Genomic DNA, 15,779 nt, shown 5'->3' with positions numbered 1-15,779 from the left:
AAGCGAGCTCGGGGTCATTCTCAGCACAGGGCTCAGAGGAATACGCAAACATCTGACATGGTCAGCGTGGGTAGTGTGACAGGCAGCAAAAGGGGCCCCGTATCCAGGCCCTCACAACTGACTCTGGATTCAACCATGTGCCTTGTTTTGGACAATGGGGTGCTGGCCAACGTAAGGCTGGCAGAAGCCTGACATGGGAATGCACGCCAGGGTTTGCACCTCTTCCATCACCATGACAACACGCCTGGGCTGGTCTGCTGGAGGATGAGGGACATGAACTGTCCCAAGGGAGGCCAATCAGATCAGCCAATTGCAGCGGACCCCCAGTCACACGAATGAGCCCAGTCATGATGAAACCTGGCTGAAACCCATTTTATAGATGCTGAAACCGAGGCTCCAAGAAACAAGAGGCCTATGTGTGGCAGAGCTGGGCCTCAGACCTGGATCAGACACAGATGCAAAAGGGCAGAATCATCAAGCGCCCTGACCGAGGGGGCACCCACCTCAGGTTCTCCCCGCCTTCCGTGCACTCGTGGTTCAGCTTGTCAGGAAGGGCCGACACAAAGTTCTTCAGGTGAGCCAGCTCCAGCGACGTCCAGACCTCTTCGTCCGAGTACTGGCTGAATGGGTCCAGGTTCATGCGGAGAGAACCCGAAAACAAAATGGGGTCCTGTTCAGAGAGAAGACGGCCGTCAGTGTGTGAGGCTCAACGTCAGCTGGACATGGATGGGACAGAGGTGGACACAGAGAGTTCGTGCCAGAATTGTTCACGATCGGGCATGCGAGTTCCTCTGAATCGTTATTTCTAGAGATCTTAATAATGGGGGGGGGTCATTTTTTTTTTGTCTGGAAATCTTTGTGTTAGGTGAAATAGAATAGATTAATTTTTTGAGAAGACTTCCTGGAGTCTTCGATATGCACATCTTGCAGAAAGATGTGACATGGTTAATTCCTAATCGTCAAGTACTGTGGATTCCTTTCAATCCCCTGCCTCCAAAACAGAATCTTAAAAGAAATTTCAGGGAAAATAACATTAAAAAGCAACACATTAGGGAAACAGCACCTTCAGGAATCAGTCTAGAAATTTTTTTTTTTTAAATCACATCTGTAGTATTTTTTGAACATATGTTTTTATTGATTTCAGAGAGGAAGGAAGAAAGAGAAACATCAATGATGAGAGAGAATCATTGATCGGCTGCCTCCTGCACACCCGCAACTGGGATCGAGCCTGCAACCTGGGCATGTGCCCTGATTGGGAATCAACCAGGATCTCTTGGTTCATAGGTTGACGCTCAACCACTGAGTCATGCCAGCAGGGCTAGAAAATTCTTCTCCCTTAGCTCTTGGAAGGGTAAGAGAGTTTTGTCCTGACTGACAGCCAGCAGAAAGCCAGTGCCTACGCGTCCCGTTAGATGCTCTGGGTGGCAAAGTGCAGGGACGACACCTGGTTAATTCCCACTGCTATTTATATGCCAAGAGGAGATTCAGTGGAGAAGTGACATAGCATAACTTTAATAAGGATAATAAAGCAGGGACACATTTATATCTGCATGCTGAAAACAGAAACGCATTGCTCTCAGTGGGACCCAGCGCTCCTGGTAGCCTCACACAGACCCCACCTGGGGGATGATGGTGATCTTGAAGCGGAGATCGTGCAGGCCGATTTTGGCGATGTTGACGTTGTCAATAATGATCTCTCCTTCTGAAGACTCCTTGATCCGAAACAAGCCCAGGGTCAGGGATGACTTCCCGGCTCCCGTCCGCCCCACGATGCCAACCTGTGGGACAGGAAGGACCAGCGTGAGGTGGGAATGCTGCTATCTGGGGGATACCTCCTGTCTCAGAACACCCTCATGTCAGACATCTGCCCCAGGGCAGCTCAGTCATCTGGTCAACCAACTCCCACCACAGCCCTCTCTTCCAGCTTCCTAGAAGCGTTTCTTTAGGGGCTGTTGTCAGCTCTTTATATGTTAAAATTATAATTAGCTCTTTTGATAAGCTACTAGACCTCCAAAGACCCAGGCATCAGACAGGGAGGGATTTTAAATAGGCCGTATTATTTTCAACTCATGATTATATTAATAATCAGGTTATTTCCCTCACACTGTACTTTTTTCTTTTGTTGTTGTTAATCCTCACCCCAGGATATTTTTTCCATTGATTTTGAGAGAGAGTGGAAGGGAAGGGGGAGGGGGAGAGAAAGAGAGAAGAGAGAAGAGAGAAAGAGAGAAAGAGAGAAAGAGAGAGAGATACATTTAAAAAAATTTTTTTATTGATTTCAGAGGGGAAGGGAGAAGGAGAGAGAGAGATAGAGAAACCAATGTGGGAGAGACACATTGATTGGCTGTCTCCTGCACAGGTCCCAATTGGGGCTGGTGATCAAACCTGCAACCAAGGTATGTGCGCTTGACTGGAATTGAACCCATGACCCTTCAGTCCAGGGGCCAGCACTCTAACCACGTAGCCATACCAGCTAGGGCCCCTTACATTTGAGATGGTGAATTTCCCATCCAAGCTGTTGAAACAGCCCAAATATTCAAGGACACCCCCTGCACACCTCTCCTCTCCATCCCAGCTCTGCGAGGAAAACGAGGTGATGGATGTGACCTGGTCTCCACCTATCCTCTCTTGAGGGAACTGGGCTCCCATGCACTGGCCAATGATGACGGCCCCTGACATCCAAACACACCCTCTTCACCTGGGCTCCTGAGAGGTGGGTTTCCTCTGCCGCCCACAGCGATGCCACAGGGCAGTCTCTCATGATACACAGAAAGCCTGGCGAGAACATGCCCACTCTGTTCTTTCCTCGTTGTAAATTAGAGAACTTATCTCATGGGGACAGAACGTTCTGAGCCTGGCGGAAGGGACAGTGTAACGAGTCCGTATGTTCAGAGATGAAAGAAGCACTGTTCCCTGGAAAACGGCCAGGAAGGCCCTGGTCTGATTCTGAGAATCGGAGGGTCTGAGGGGAAGAACATCTTCCAGGAACAGCTGGGGACCAAGGCTCTTCCAAAATTCTGACAATTTCACATGCCCCCTGAGCCGTCCCCAGCAGTGAGGGTGGCATCCTTCTATCCAGGAGATCCCAAACTCAATGCCTCCAGGGTCCGTGGAGGCACCTGAATGGGGTGGGGAGGGACCGAGTGAACAGCGAGGCTCACATCTTGCCTCCCAAGAGCCAGGTGGGGAGTATGAGCCCAGTGTTGCTAGATGCTGTGATCTTTCGAGAAAAGCAGGAAATGGATTTTTATTGAAAAAGTTCCAGATTTTTCAGTATTTGCAACTTATTCAGATTAAAAAATATATATATCTTATTGATTTTTTTTACAAAGAGGAAGGGAGAGGGATAGAGAGTTAGAAACATCAATCTGCTGCCTCCTGCACACCTCCCACTGGGGATGTGCCCACAACCAAGGTACATGCCCTTGATCGGAATCGAACCTGGGACCCTTCAGTCTGCAGGCCGATGCTCTATCCACTGAGCCAAACCGGTTAGGGCTTATTCAGATTTTTTTTTTTTCAAAACCTCTCTGTGGACCTCATTTGGCCCTCCGATTACCAGTGTGCAGCCCTGGGGGACACTGTCTGAATAGCCACCCCAGGGTATGGGCTGCGGAAATAACAGCCGGTTTCATGTGCCTGATCACAAGCTGTGCCGACTGTGAACGGGTGGGAGAACTGTGTGCACCCACCTTTTCTCCTCCTTCGATGGTGATGTTGATGTGCTTGAGAACCAAGTCCAGGTCCTCTCGGTAACGCAGGCTGTAGTCCCGGAACTCCACTCGGCCCACCTGGGGCCAGGTGCTGGCTGGAGTCATCTCCTGGATCCGCCAGGGAGCCTGTAATGGGTGGGGGAGGAGGGCGGCAAATAAGGAATCTGAGGTCCATCTCAGGCCCCAAGGCTCTCTGTGCTCGGCCTCTACAACCTCTCTAACCTCACCTCCTCTCTCATGTTCACTCCGCTCCCCATACTGACTTCAGGGTGATTTCTCCAGGCCTTTGCATTTGCAGGTTCCTCTGCCTGAAATGCTCTTCCCCAAGCTACCTACTCAGCCTGCTACCCCACATCCTGCAGATCTTAGAGCAAGTCAGGCCACTCTCCTGGCCCTGCACCCCTCTGTCCTCTATGAGGACAGGTTCTTGTACTGTTCGTTCACTGTTCTATCCCAGGGCCCAGAGCACATGGTAGGTGCTCAATAAATATGTATGGACTGAATCAAAGTGGTCTTTTCTGAACAGACACAAGGCTGACTGCCTTCCAGGTCTGGACTGCAACAATAAAAGCGGCAGTGACCACTTAAACAACACTCTGTCACATTATCTCATTTAATCCTCACTACAGCCCCATACATGGGGTCCTTTCATCATCCCGTTTACACACAAGGAGACTGAGACACAGACAGGGGAGCACGTTGCCCCCGTGTCACACAGGCCCTGTTTCTGAATTCTTAGTCCAGGTCAGCATTTCCTGAGACTTACAACTGGATACGCCCCAGGCCAGCCTTGGGGCTACCTTTAAGGAAAGAGAGGAGCAGGGAGGAAAATAAAAGAAAACTTTCAGCCTTTCTTCCCCACAAACTTCTTATATTATTATTTTTTTTAACAACAAAAAAATTTCCCTTTTATAATTTAAGTATATAAATAAAAAGGACATGCTATAAAAACATAGGAGCGACTGAAGAGAAGTGGGAACTTTCAAACATGAATATATATTGTTTATAATGTATTGTTTATATTTATACATAATATATACACAATAAATAAACATATATATCATAATAGTGGGGCTCTAAGTGATCTCGACGACTTCTTGTATTTTTCAAATATGTTCTTATTCTAAAAATATAGAATAAAAGTAGTAAAATATTTTTGTAAAATAAAAAAAACTCACACTTTAAGTGGATGAATTTTATGGAGTGTGAATTATCTCTTAAAGATGTTATAAGAAAACAAACTCAGCCTGCCTGGTGTGACTCAGTGGTTGAGCACTGACCCATGCACCAAGAGGTCACTAGTTCGATTCGAGGTCAGGGCACATGCCCGGGTTGAAGGCTCAAGCCCCAGCAGGGGGTGTGCAGGAGGCAGCCAATTAATGACGGGATATTTATCTCTCTCTCTCCTTTTCCTTCCCCCTCTCTCTAAAAACCAATAAAAATATAAGTAAATGAATGAATAAATAAATTAATAAGCTAATTAATTACTTCAGCCCTGGCTGGTGGCTCAGTTAGTTGGAGCATAGACTTCTGGTCAGGACACATACCCAGGTTACAGGTTGGATCCCTGTGCAGGAGACAACGGACCGATGTTTCCTTCTCACATCAATGTTTCTCTCTCTCCCCCCTTCCTCTCTGTCTATAAACAAACAAACAAACAAACAAAGGTATCCTGGGGGATGATTAAATAAATAAATGAGTTCAATGTTGGCGGGGAAAGTCCTGGTGTAATGCCCTCTTATTTCCACAGGGGTCACTCACACCATTCTGGCTGATGCCTCTGATGAAATGGAACCTGGAGCTCACCATTTCTCAGCATTAAAAGACTGAGGTCATAGGTCACCTTTGCAAATCCTCTAACAGAGATTTTAACTGGGGCAGCCTTGGTCTCGTTCCCAAGGGGCATTTTCTTGGGAGGCAGTGTGGCACAATGACAAAGACCCAAATCCTGGGTCTGCGATTTATCAGTCATCATGTGTCTCAGGCAAGTAACTTAACCTCTCTGTGTCTCAGTTTTCTCACCTGTAAAATGGAAGTAATAATAGGATGTGAGTTATAAGGCTGTATAGTGAATAAATTACTCTATGTGAAGTGTTAGGACAGGGTCTGACACCTCTACGAGGGCATAATCTATGTCCCTATTGTTATTGTTGGTGGTAATGGAGTGGCATCACCAAGCATTGCTGTTACTGGCATAATTATCACCATTACCATTGCTAGTGGTGTGTAGACAGAACAAGGCACTTCTCAGGGCGACATGGCACTGAAGCCTAGAGGCTTGGGTCCTATCTATCACATATGACCTTGAATCTGCCAACATCTCCCCCTAGGCCACCCTTTCTCCATCTAAAACAGTAACTGCAAGATCTTCCAAAGCTGGGTCAATTCCTTACCAGTATTTATCCTTTACAATATCCATGTACTGATTCTTGTTATTGCGTTTGAATACTTTCAATCAACTCACTTACCTTTAATTTTAAAACTTATTTAAATCAATGGTGCCTCTAACAGTTGATGACTTAGTATTTATTCATTTTTCAGGAGCAAATAGAAACTAATCTCTTTCCCCATAAAAGAAGTCCCCCATAAAAATACGTAACGGTTTGTCAGATAGAGGTTGCCAGTTGCAGGCACACATGGTTTGGCTCAGAGGTTCTTTAAAGCCACACTGAAGATCAAGTTCAAAAGGTGAGGGCAGGGGCTTGCTCTACCTCCTTCTCAGTCTCTGAATACTCCTTGAGTCTCTCCACAGCCACAATGTTGGTCTCCATCTCCGACGACATCCGAACAAGCCAGTTCAGGTAGGTGGTGACCTGCGGGTGGAAGAGTCACATGGAGCTTCTAGAGTGAGCTTGAGCTGCTTTATTTTAATGAAGTAATTACGAGTTGTGAGATAGTTCAGAAAAGAAAGGTACAGAGAACAGCACCCCGCACACAGCCTTCACACAGACTTGCTCCACTGCATCTCTTAAGCAAGCACATTTCAAAATCACCCATGAGCCACACTGGTAATCAGAAAGGAAATGAGAAAATATTTTGAAATAGGTAATAGGAAAATACAATATATTAAAATATGGGAAATGCAGCTAAAGCAGGACTTCGAGGGAAATTTATCCTATATAATAAAAGGCTAATATGCAAATTGACCAAACGGTGGAATGACCTGTTTGACACGCACTGACCACCTGCTATGACATGTACTGACCACCAGGAGGCAGATGCTCAATGCAGGAGCTGTCCCCTGGTGGTCAGTGCGCTCCTGCAGGGGGAGCGCTGCTCAGCCAGAAGCCCTGAGACGGGTTCATGGCTGGTGAGCGCAGCAGTGGTGGCCACTGTGGCAGAGCTAAGTCGGCAGTCAGACATCACCCCAAAAACTCTAGGACTGCGAGAGGGCGCAGGCCGGGCTGAGGGACCCCAACACACCCACCCAGTGCACCAATTCCATGCACTGGGCCTCTAATATTGTTATAAGCATTTTTCTTGCAGTTGGAGGCATCCAGGCCACGTGTCTAATTTCTCTCCAGCTCCAGTCAGTCACAGGGCTGTAGGCCTGCTCCTCAAATTCCATTCAGCCCCTTTGCTCTCCTGCACTCCCACAGGGACCCAAAACAAAGACAACTGGCTATCCTGTTCAGAGAGATGGGAAATTCATCAAGAGCAACCCCTCTCACCTGTAACGAGTAAGATATTGAGAGGCCCACCAAGCCGGCGCTGAGGCTGTTCCGGGAGATCACTGCAAACAGGGTCGCAAACAGGACAATGCAGTTGCCCACACACTCCAGCCGCACAGCCAGCCACCTGCATGAGACACACAGGCAGACAAAAGGACAGGCACACGCCCAGAGTCAGCTTTTTCAGAGGCGTGGTTTCTGGTTCTGGGTATGGGGTTGGGAGTGGAACGTCACTAACTAAAATAATCCCTGAGAGTTCGGAGAAAGGCCTTCTCTGCCCCACTCCTAGGACTCAGGGGGAAGGAGGACCAAAGGGATACAATTTCAGTAACTCCTCACGCATCCGGCAACCCCAGGGATTAAGACAGTTCTCTGGAAGCAATCTTCCCAGGAAATGGAAGCTTGCTTTTTTAAGAACCAACTTTTTTCTCATTGAAACCTTTCAAAACAGCCATGTGTGCATTTTTTTAAAAAGATGTCCTGAAAAATTAGTAAATACTAAGTCATCGGCTGCAAGAGGCACCACTGATTTAATATAACCTTCTCTTGACCAGCTGTAGCTCAGTGGGTGGGCATCAACCTATGAAGCAGGAGGTCATGGTTCGATTCCCAGAGCACACATTGGGATGTGCCCGCAACCAAGGTACATGCCCTTGACCAGAATTAAACCCGGGACCCTTCAGTCCGAAGGCTGACGCTTTATCCACTGAGCCAAACTGGTTACAGCAATAAAAATATTTTTTAATAAAATAACCTTCTCTTGGCAGGGAAAAGGGTTTTGAGAAAAAACACACTATTTTCAATGTAGTGTAAGGGTTCCCAGATCCAGATCATCCTCATCTCAGAAACATTAAAATGTATTTTACCTTTTGCCGAAACCGGTTTGGCTCAGTGGATAGAACGTCGGCCTGCGGACTGAAAGGTCCCAGGTTCGATTCCGGTCAAGGGCATGTACCTTGGTTGCGGGCACATCCCCAGTGGGGGGGAGGGTGCAGAAGGCAGCTGATCGATGTTTCTTTCTCATCGATGTTTCTAACTCTCTATCTCTCTCCTTTCCTCTCTGTAAAAAAAACTCAATATATTTTTTTAAAAAATGTATTTTACCTTTTAAAATATAAACAGATATTTTAATGATTTAAAGGTAACTTTTGTAAGATATCACACAACATTAGAAATATTATTTTAATGTTTCAAAATGTAAAGCATTCTAGGGAGATGGGTTAGCCTTTTTCCCACTACAGCTCTTAGACCCGCGTGACTGATCTTCTTGGGGGTGAGCCACTACCACAGACAGGCAGGCATAGTGACAAATACTCTAAAAGTTCCGCAAGGGAAGACGGGGTCTCCAATAACTCCCGGTCTCCCACCCAGCCTTACCCTGTAGGATCATACTGTACATGGTGGGCTGGCGGTTGGTTATGATGGGTCACTTCCAGGATGCTGCTACCCCTGCCCCAGCGTTTTCTTATCCCCTCATCTCAAAAACTGTATCAGAATACAACCCAGTGAGGAGGATATTTTAGAGATAAAGCAGACACTTTTCTAAATTCAGTCAATAATTAGCAAACTTTGCCCTGGCCAGTGTGGCTCAATTGGTTGGGCATTGTCCTGTGCACCAAAAAGTTGCTCGTTCGGTTCTAGGTCAGGGCACATGCTCGGGTAGGAGGCATACAGATGGCAGTTGATGATCTCTCTTTCTCTCTTTTTCTATCTCCCCCTCTCCCTTCTTCTACCTCTAAAAAGCAAAAAATATATATATAATAATAAATTAGCAAACTTCTTTTTCTCTGCTTTTCAGTAGAATTATTTATTTATTTATTTACTTACTTACTTACTTACTTAATTTATTTATTGTCTAAAGTTTTACATATAGCTCCCCTGACTGACCATCCCCTAGACATTCCCACCCCGGGCAAGCCTCCACCGTCCCAGTGTCTGTGTCCATTGGTCATGCTAATAATATGCATGCACACAAGTCCTCTGGTTGCTCTCTAACCACCCCCTTCCCTGCCATTTGTCTCTCGATCTTTTCTTGTTCATCAATCTTTTTCTTTTTTTTTATTAACACAATTCAACCATTCTTCATACCCTAAATGACAATTTCACATGGTTTGACTTAATATTCGTGATTTGCTCCTGATACACATCACAGGGGTGAGGTTGGGGGTCGCCCTTCAGCTTGAAACTACGGTAGGAAAATACACAACAGCTGAGTCTGCCCACCCCTAGTGCTCCTATGCCCCCAGCATGACAGCTAAAGGGCAGGTTCTGTATGATTTTCTGGCTCCAGAAGAGCTCTCTGTCCCTGTCCTTCAGTGCCCCGGAGTGCTGGTGCTCACAGTGTCCCTGTCTGCTTTTCACTGTTATTCTGTCCTCACCAAATCGAACCATTCCCTCTGGGAGGGTCTGAGTTTGGTTTCACACCCTCCTCCAGGAGCTACGGCGGCTTTCCCACGTCCCCTCTGGTGGGCCCGGTGTGCCCACCTGTTGGCCACGATGCTGGGGTAATAGGCCTTCTGGTTCTCGTCCACCTTCAGGTCACTCTGGGAGATGAAGCGCTCCTGTTCCGCAAAGGCCCGGATGACACTGACCCCCAGCAAGGTCTCGTTGAAGTGGGAGTAAACCGGGGAGCGGCTGACGGATTCGAGGCGCTTCAGCTGCCGGGAGGAGGCCACGTAGAACCTCTGGGGCACAGAACGGACAGGGGAGTGAGTGGAGCTGTCCTCATCCCAGCCTCCCGGGGCTGTGCTGGAGGAAGTCTGGACATAAATGATGCCACCAGGAGGCGAATGCTGGAGCTGGGCTGCTCTTAGCAGGTGTCTCCACTCACCTGGTGAACTGCTGGCAGAGAGCCAACAACGATGGCAGCGATGACAAATAGAATAGCTAACACTTATGCAGAGCTCACCCTCTGTGGCATTGTTTGAACTACTTTCACATATACCAACTCATTGAATCCTCACCCAAGACCTCTGAGGTGCTCATTCCTTTCTCACCATCAGGAAACTAAGGCACAAAGAACTTAGCTCACCTCGTCCCTAAGATCACGTGGCCGGCTAGGATGTGGCAGAGCTGGGATTCGAACCCAGACACTTGGCTGCAGAGTGCCAGCCTCTGTCATGTACAGCCTCTCTGAGCCACTGACTGCTGGGGTTTAATGGACCTGCGGGATGCATTCTCTCATTTCCTTTTTCTAATCCTCACCCAAAGATATGTTTCTTTATTGGTTTTTAAAGAGAAGAAGGGAGAGGAGGAGAGAGAGAAACATCAGTGTGAGGGAGAAACATTGATTGGTTGCCTCTTATACATGCCCTGACTGGGGATCAAACCCACAACCTTTTTGGTGTGGAGGGCGACGCCCCAACCAATTGAGCTACCCAGCCAGTGCACTCATTTCCTTTGCATATGTACTCAAGAGTGAGACTGCTAGGTTCTAGATAAGTGTATATTTAACTAAAAATATATATTAAATAAAAAACCACCTCTTCCATAATCCCAACCCTCAGGCAGGCAACACTTTCTGCCTCCTTTTCCAGTCCTGCCCACACACATTATGCATTTCATCTTAGTTACATTTCACATGGTTCAATCTAGCATTAGAAATGTGCTCCCGATACACATCACACGGGTGGGGTTTAGTTAAAATAACCGTGTGCACACAACACGGTCCGGTCCTCTGCCTAATTCACTTCCTGCTGCTCAGACATAAAACTCGTGGTGCAACAGAGCCTTCCCAATCCTCCCGTCAAGGGCGCATGAGGTTCTGCCATGGAGACGCTCCATCGAGTGCTCAAGGCCCTGCTGCTGGCAGGTATTGGAGCTGCTTCAAATGCTGCATTTGGTCTGTTCTGTCCTTTAAATTGGGTCTTTCCAGAACATTTCCAGCCAGGGTCTGACCATGGATGCTATTTTGGTGACTGCCCAAAGTTAGCACCAAGTTGAAGAGAACACAGTGAGGGTCCTACCTGATGCCTCCCTTGTTCACGCTCACCCATCACTGGCCACAGCGTGGCGGGGTCCGGGGCTGGCCTCCCTTGGGGACCCGACAGGAGCCGCTCCAGGGCGGTTTGAGGACGGAGCCCTTCACAATGTCCTACCCTCATTTTGGGTTGCAGTTGCTAAGCTCCCATCTAACCCTCCACCTCCACCCCCAGCAGCTGTGCCGCAGCTAACCTTTCTGGGCAAGAAGGGACAGGCTGCCCTGCGGTCACCAGCACAAGCTTTGGACTCAGACAGACGTGAGTTCCCACCGTCGATTCTGCCATTAGAGCCCCAACAAGCTCATCTGTCAACCGGAAACACAGTCCCCACTGCAGCTGCCTAAGAAACCGGGGATGCTACCCGGGCTACCACACACACCTGGCCCTGTTACCTGTCAGGCTTGTTTTCTGCAGTACAGACGGGAATAGGACTGGATATCAACAAACTCATGGCACTGCCACACCAGCCCCGAGTGGGCCGCCTCTATATTTCTATTATAAGAGAGAAAGACACACACCCATCTTGTTTAAGCTGCTCGTATTCGCATCTCCATTATCTCAGGGGGCTTAGGAACTAGAGAATTTCATAGCATTCTTAAGGAAATTTCACTAATAAAAGTATCTTTATAGCTATCACTTTTTTTTTCTTTTATAACTTACAGCTACAAAAATAACCCTTATTAAAAAGTGCATTTGGTTATCACAAGCTAAAAACAATCAGCTGAGGCGCTTGACACCACACCCATCGCGCCCCCAGCAAACCCTCCGCAGCTCCAGAGGGAACCGGGGCGAGGGCCGAGCCCTGTGCCCAGGGGAGCCTGACACGCAGCAGGCCTTCTTCCAGACACCAACAGCCCACCTCTCACCTGGACGAAGAAGTAGATGAGGCCCAGGGGCGGGATGATGACAGCGGCGATGGGAGTGGCCAGCAGGATGATGATGCAGGCACCGATGACGTTGAACAGGGAGCCCATGAACATCTTGATGACCTGCGGGATCATGGAGTCCACCGTGTCCATCTCCTTGGAGAAGCGGTTCACCAGGTTCCCACTGGGCGTCCGCTCGAAGAAGCTCATGGGCGACCACAGGACATTATGCAGCAGGTCCAGGTGCAGGCGGCGGGAGGCGAAGATGCCCCCGATGGACAGCGCCATGGAGTAGCCAAAGACTGCAAGCCCTGCAAACATTCTCACATTAGACTCCACAATGGGAGAGGGGCCAAGCTGGGGGCTGGGACGAGTGACCATGCGACCATGTGGACGAAGCAGGGCAGGGTCCCCAGCTATAATAATAATACTGATGATGATGATGATAATGGCTATTATTCATTGAGCACTTACTATGAGCTAAGCACCATACTGAAGTTTTACAGGTATCTAATCCTTATGACAACTTTGTATAAATCAGATAACTACCCATTTCACAGATGAGGAAACTGGAACTCAGGTGAATTCCTCCACCTTCAATATTCTCAGCCAATTAGAAGCAGAGATGGGGTTTAATCCTGGCAGCCTGCTCCCGCTCATGCTCTCAAGCTGTCGGCCGAACTCTAGACCAGCCCCGTCCAATGGAACTTTCTGTGATGACGGAAACATTCTACATCTGTCCTGTCCAATGGAGTAGCCATGAACCACATGTGGCTGCTGAGCACCTGAAATGTGGCTAGTGCAGGGAACGACCGAATGTTTACTTTGATTTCAATTTAATGAATTGAAATTCAGTAGTTACCCATGGCCAAAGACGACCGTTACAGGACAGCACAGCTACCCTAGACACTGCTGCTGTGTGGGCCCAGATAAACATCGCTCTGTGCACCACCTCCCCTCAATGATAATTTGGAGTCCATAGTCCTTTGCCCTAGGAGGGCGTTGCAGGGACTGAGAAACTTAAGAAATCCATGTTTGCTCTTCTGGGTTGTTCCAAAGCCATCTCCTGGAGTTCAAGAGGCAACTGTCGCTCCTCCAAACAAGCCACGGAGGGCACCCATTCTCTGCAGAGAGGCGATTGCAAGAGGGGACTAAAATGACAGGCTCCGGAGCCAACACTGTCAGACCTTGTCTCTGTCACCTGCCAGGTGTGGGGCCTTCCGCAAGTCACTTAACCTCTTTGCACCTCAGCTTCCCCATCTGTAACATGGGACACTATTTATAGCAATGTCAAATGCAAGGGGCCTACCCACCTATGTGCTTGGTGCACAAAAAGTGCTCAAGAATGTCAAATATGTGTATATCTATTGTACACACTATGCGCCTAGGCATTGAATGTACATGTGTGTATATATAAACAGTTTTGATGAGCACATAAACACATACCTAGTGTACTATGTAGCATGTAGCGTAGTGGTTAAGAGCACGGGCTCTGAGCCAGACTACCTCATTCAATGCCAGCTCTGTCACCTGTTAGCATGTGACTTAGGGCAACTTACTTAGTCCCTCTGGACCTCAGTTTCTGCATCTCTAAAATGGGGAAAATACTAGCTCCTACCTCGTGAGATTGCTGCAAGGGTAAAACAAGTCAAAACACATAAAGGTGTTTAGAACAGAACCAGGCACCAGGTAAGTGCTCAGTAAACACTAGCTGTTAGTATTAACGCTGTGGTTTGGGAACTCTCATGGGACCATAAGAAGGGCATACAGCAGGGTTTCTCAACCTCTCACTGTTGACATGTGGTGCTGGATAATTCCGTTGTGGGATCTGTGCTGTGCAGTGCAGGATGCTTAGCAACATCCCTGGTCTCTAGACCCAGTAGCACCCTCAGAAGTTGTAACAACCACACGGATCTCCAGACATTCCACATGTCCCGGAGGGGCCAACACTACATGTGCTAAGAATCCCCACCCTCAGACAGCAGGGAAAAGCCCACAAATGAAACTGTACAGATGCACCATGAATGCTCCAGGTGGACTCTCTTCCTCAACTTTCCTCATCTATAAAATGGGCACACTGGCACTCTCCTCTATCTCCTAGGGCCATGTGAAACAAAGCATTCATAATATTTGAATGTTTACTGTGTGTCAGGTACTGTTCTTCTGGGTTTGTCTTGGTTGGGGGGGGTGGTGGTCTATAAAGCCCTGACAAGTAGGGACCAGTTCTCTAACAAGACAGAAAAGTGGTTCCAAGTACCAAAATCAGGTGGGATGGGGGAGGGTGCAGAGGGGCGGCTCCTACCTTGAGAGATGCCCAGGGCTCCATAGACGCTCAGCCGGACTTTAGTGTGCTCCTGGGTCCCGTTGACGATGGGGTCGTCAGTCCAGAGACTGAGCCAATAGTTGGAGGACAGGGCGGCAACGTGGTTACACAAGAAAAGGAAGATGCTCAGAAAGGAGATGAAAAGTCCGATGGCCTTCATGTAGTCCCAGTACACGGAGAGCTTGACCTGGAGCCGGGGAAAGGAGGCGTTTTACACCACGCACCACACCCACCAGGGTCAGCACCTGCCGTCAGGCCTCCACTGGGCTCATATCCTTGACACGCTCCCCCACCCCGCCCTGCCCCGCCCTGCCCCCGTTATTTGACAAAGAAAGCCAGCAGCAGACCAAGTCCAGGTCCTTGCCCCGCAGGGCTTGGTTTCAACGGGCTCCAGCCTCTTTCCGTGTGCGTGGCCTCACTGTCTTGTCAAGCCTTTAAGGCTGAATTTTGAGTCACCAAGGCCATGTCTGAATCAGGCTGGTTGAAAGGTAGCAGTGAGGGGTCAGAGCTCTGGGGTATAACTGAGTGTTTCCTTTTCTCTGTTCCAAGTTTCTGCTCTTCAAACTCAAAGAGTGGGCAGAGGGTGTCAGCGTAAAGAGCATGTTGCACCCCTTGGTTCCTCACAGCTGCGCTGCCTGCATCACCCAGAGGGGTTCCGGGACCCTCCTCACGAGCAGTGGGACGAGGCAGCGTGGGAGGCAGAAGTGCCCGGGTGGGCTGGACCCGGCTCCACTTTGGCAACTGACACTCCCTCCCCGTCTCCGTTCTCCCTGTGCACAAATATAAATGCAGGTGATGCTGAGACCATCACCTCTGGGGGTGGGATTCAATGGGGATTAAATGGGCCTGGCATCTCTGGCCCTTCTTTCTCAAGTGCTCAATTCAGGGTCATTTCTCTGGCTCCCTGGAGGGTCAGTGAGAGCAAGGGGGGAGGACACATGACAGCCACCTCAGTCGTCGGCCACAGGTGTGATGGCAGGTGAGGGGACAGGGTGGAAACAGAGGGTCCCAGGAGATTCCAATATGTCCAGGTGGGTCTGAGTGCCCCACCCTCACACGGTATCGTATCACCTTTCGGGGGTTGGTTATTTTTCTTTGTGTACTTATTTTAGAAACTCTATTCCCTATTTTTTTAAAAAACCAACATATAACTACATTTATATTTAAAAACATATTCTGGTCTTGTCTGGTGTTTCTCAATGTTTGTAGTGTGCTCCCATGTCCTG

General features: G+C 48.5%; 1 protein-coding gene across 1 annotated transcript in view; it reads right to left on the bottom strand.

Annotated features, from left to right (window-relative positions):
- The window catches only part of ABCC1 (ATP binding cassette subfamily C member 1), a 108,010-nt gene that overhangs the window by 2,619 nt on the left and 89,612 nt on the right, over positions 1-15,779 (bottom strand). Inside the window, exons 23-30 of the mRNA XM_015561295.1 lie at positions 14,533-14,740; positions 12,231-12,541; positions 9,869-10,068; positions 7,385-7,511; positions 6,425-6,526; positions 3,693-3,839; positions 1,620-1,778; positions 504-670 (exon numbers count right to left, since the gene is read on the bottom strand). Of these exons, the coding sequence (XP_015416781.1) occupies positions 504-670; positions 1,620-1,778; positions 3,693-3,839; positions 6,425-6,526; positions 7,385-7,511; positions 9,869-10,068; positions 12,231-12,541; positions 14,533-14,740 (1,421 nt within the window). The remainder of the gene's footprint in view (positions 1-503; positions 671-1,619; positions 1,779-3,692; positions 3,840-6,424; positions 6,527-7,384; positions 7,512-9,868; positions 10,069-12,230; positions 12,542-14,532; positions 14,741-15,779) is intronic.

Source organism: Myotis davidii, unplaced genomic scaffold (genome assembly GCF_000327345.1).
Source record: "Myotis davidii unplaced genomic scaffold, ASM32734v1 scaffold1115, whole genome shotgun sequence".
In the NCBI taxonomy this organism is placed as follows: Eukaryota; Metazoa; Chordata; class Mammalia; order Chiroptera; family Vespertilionidae; genus Myotis; species Myotis davidii.
Note: the sequence above shows the minus strand (reverse complement) of the source record. Positions and strands in the feature narration are given on the sequence as shown.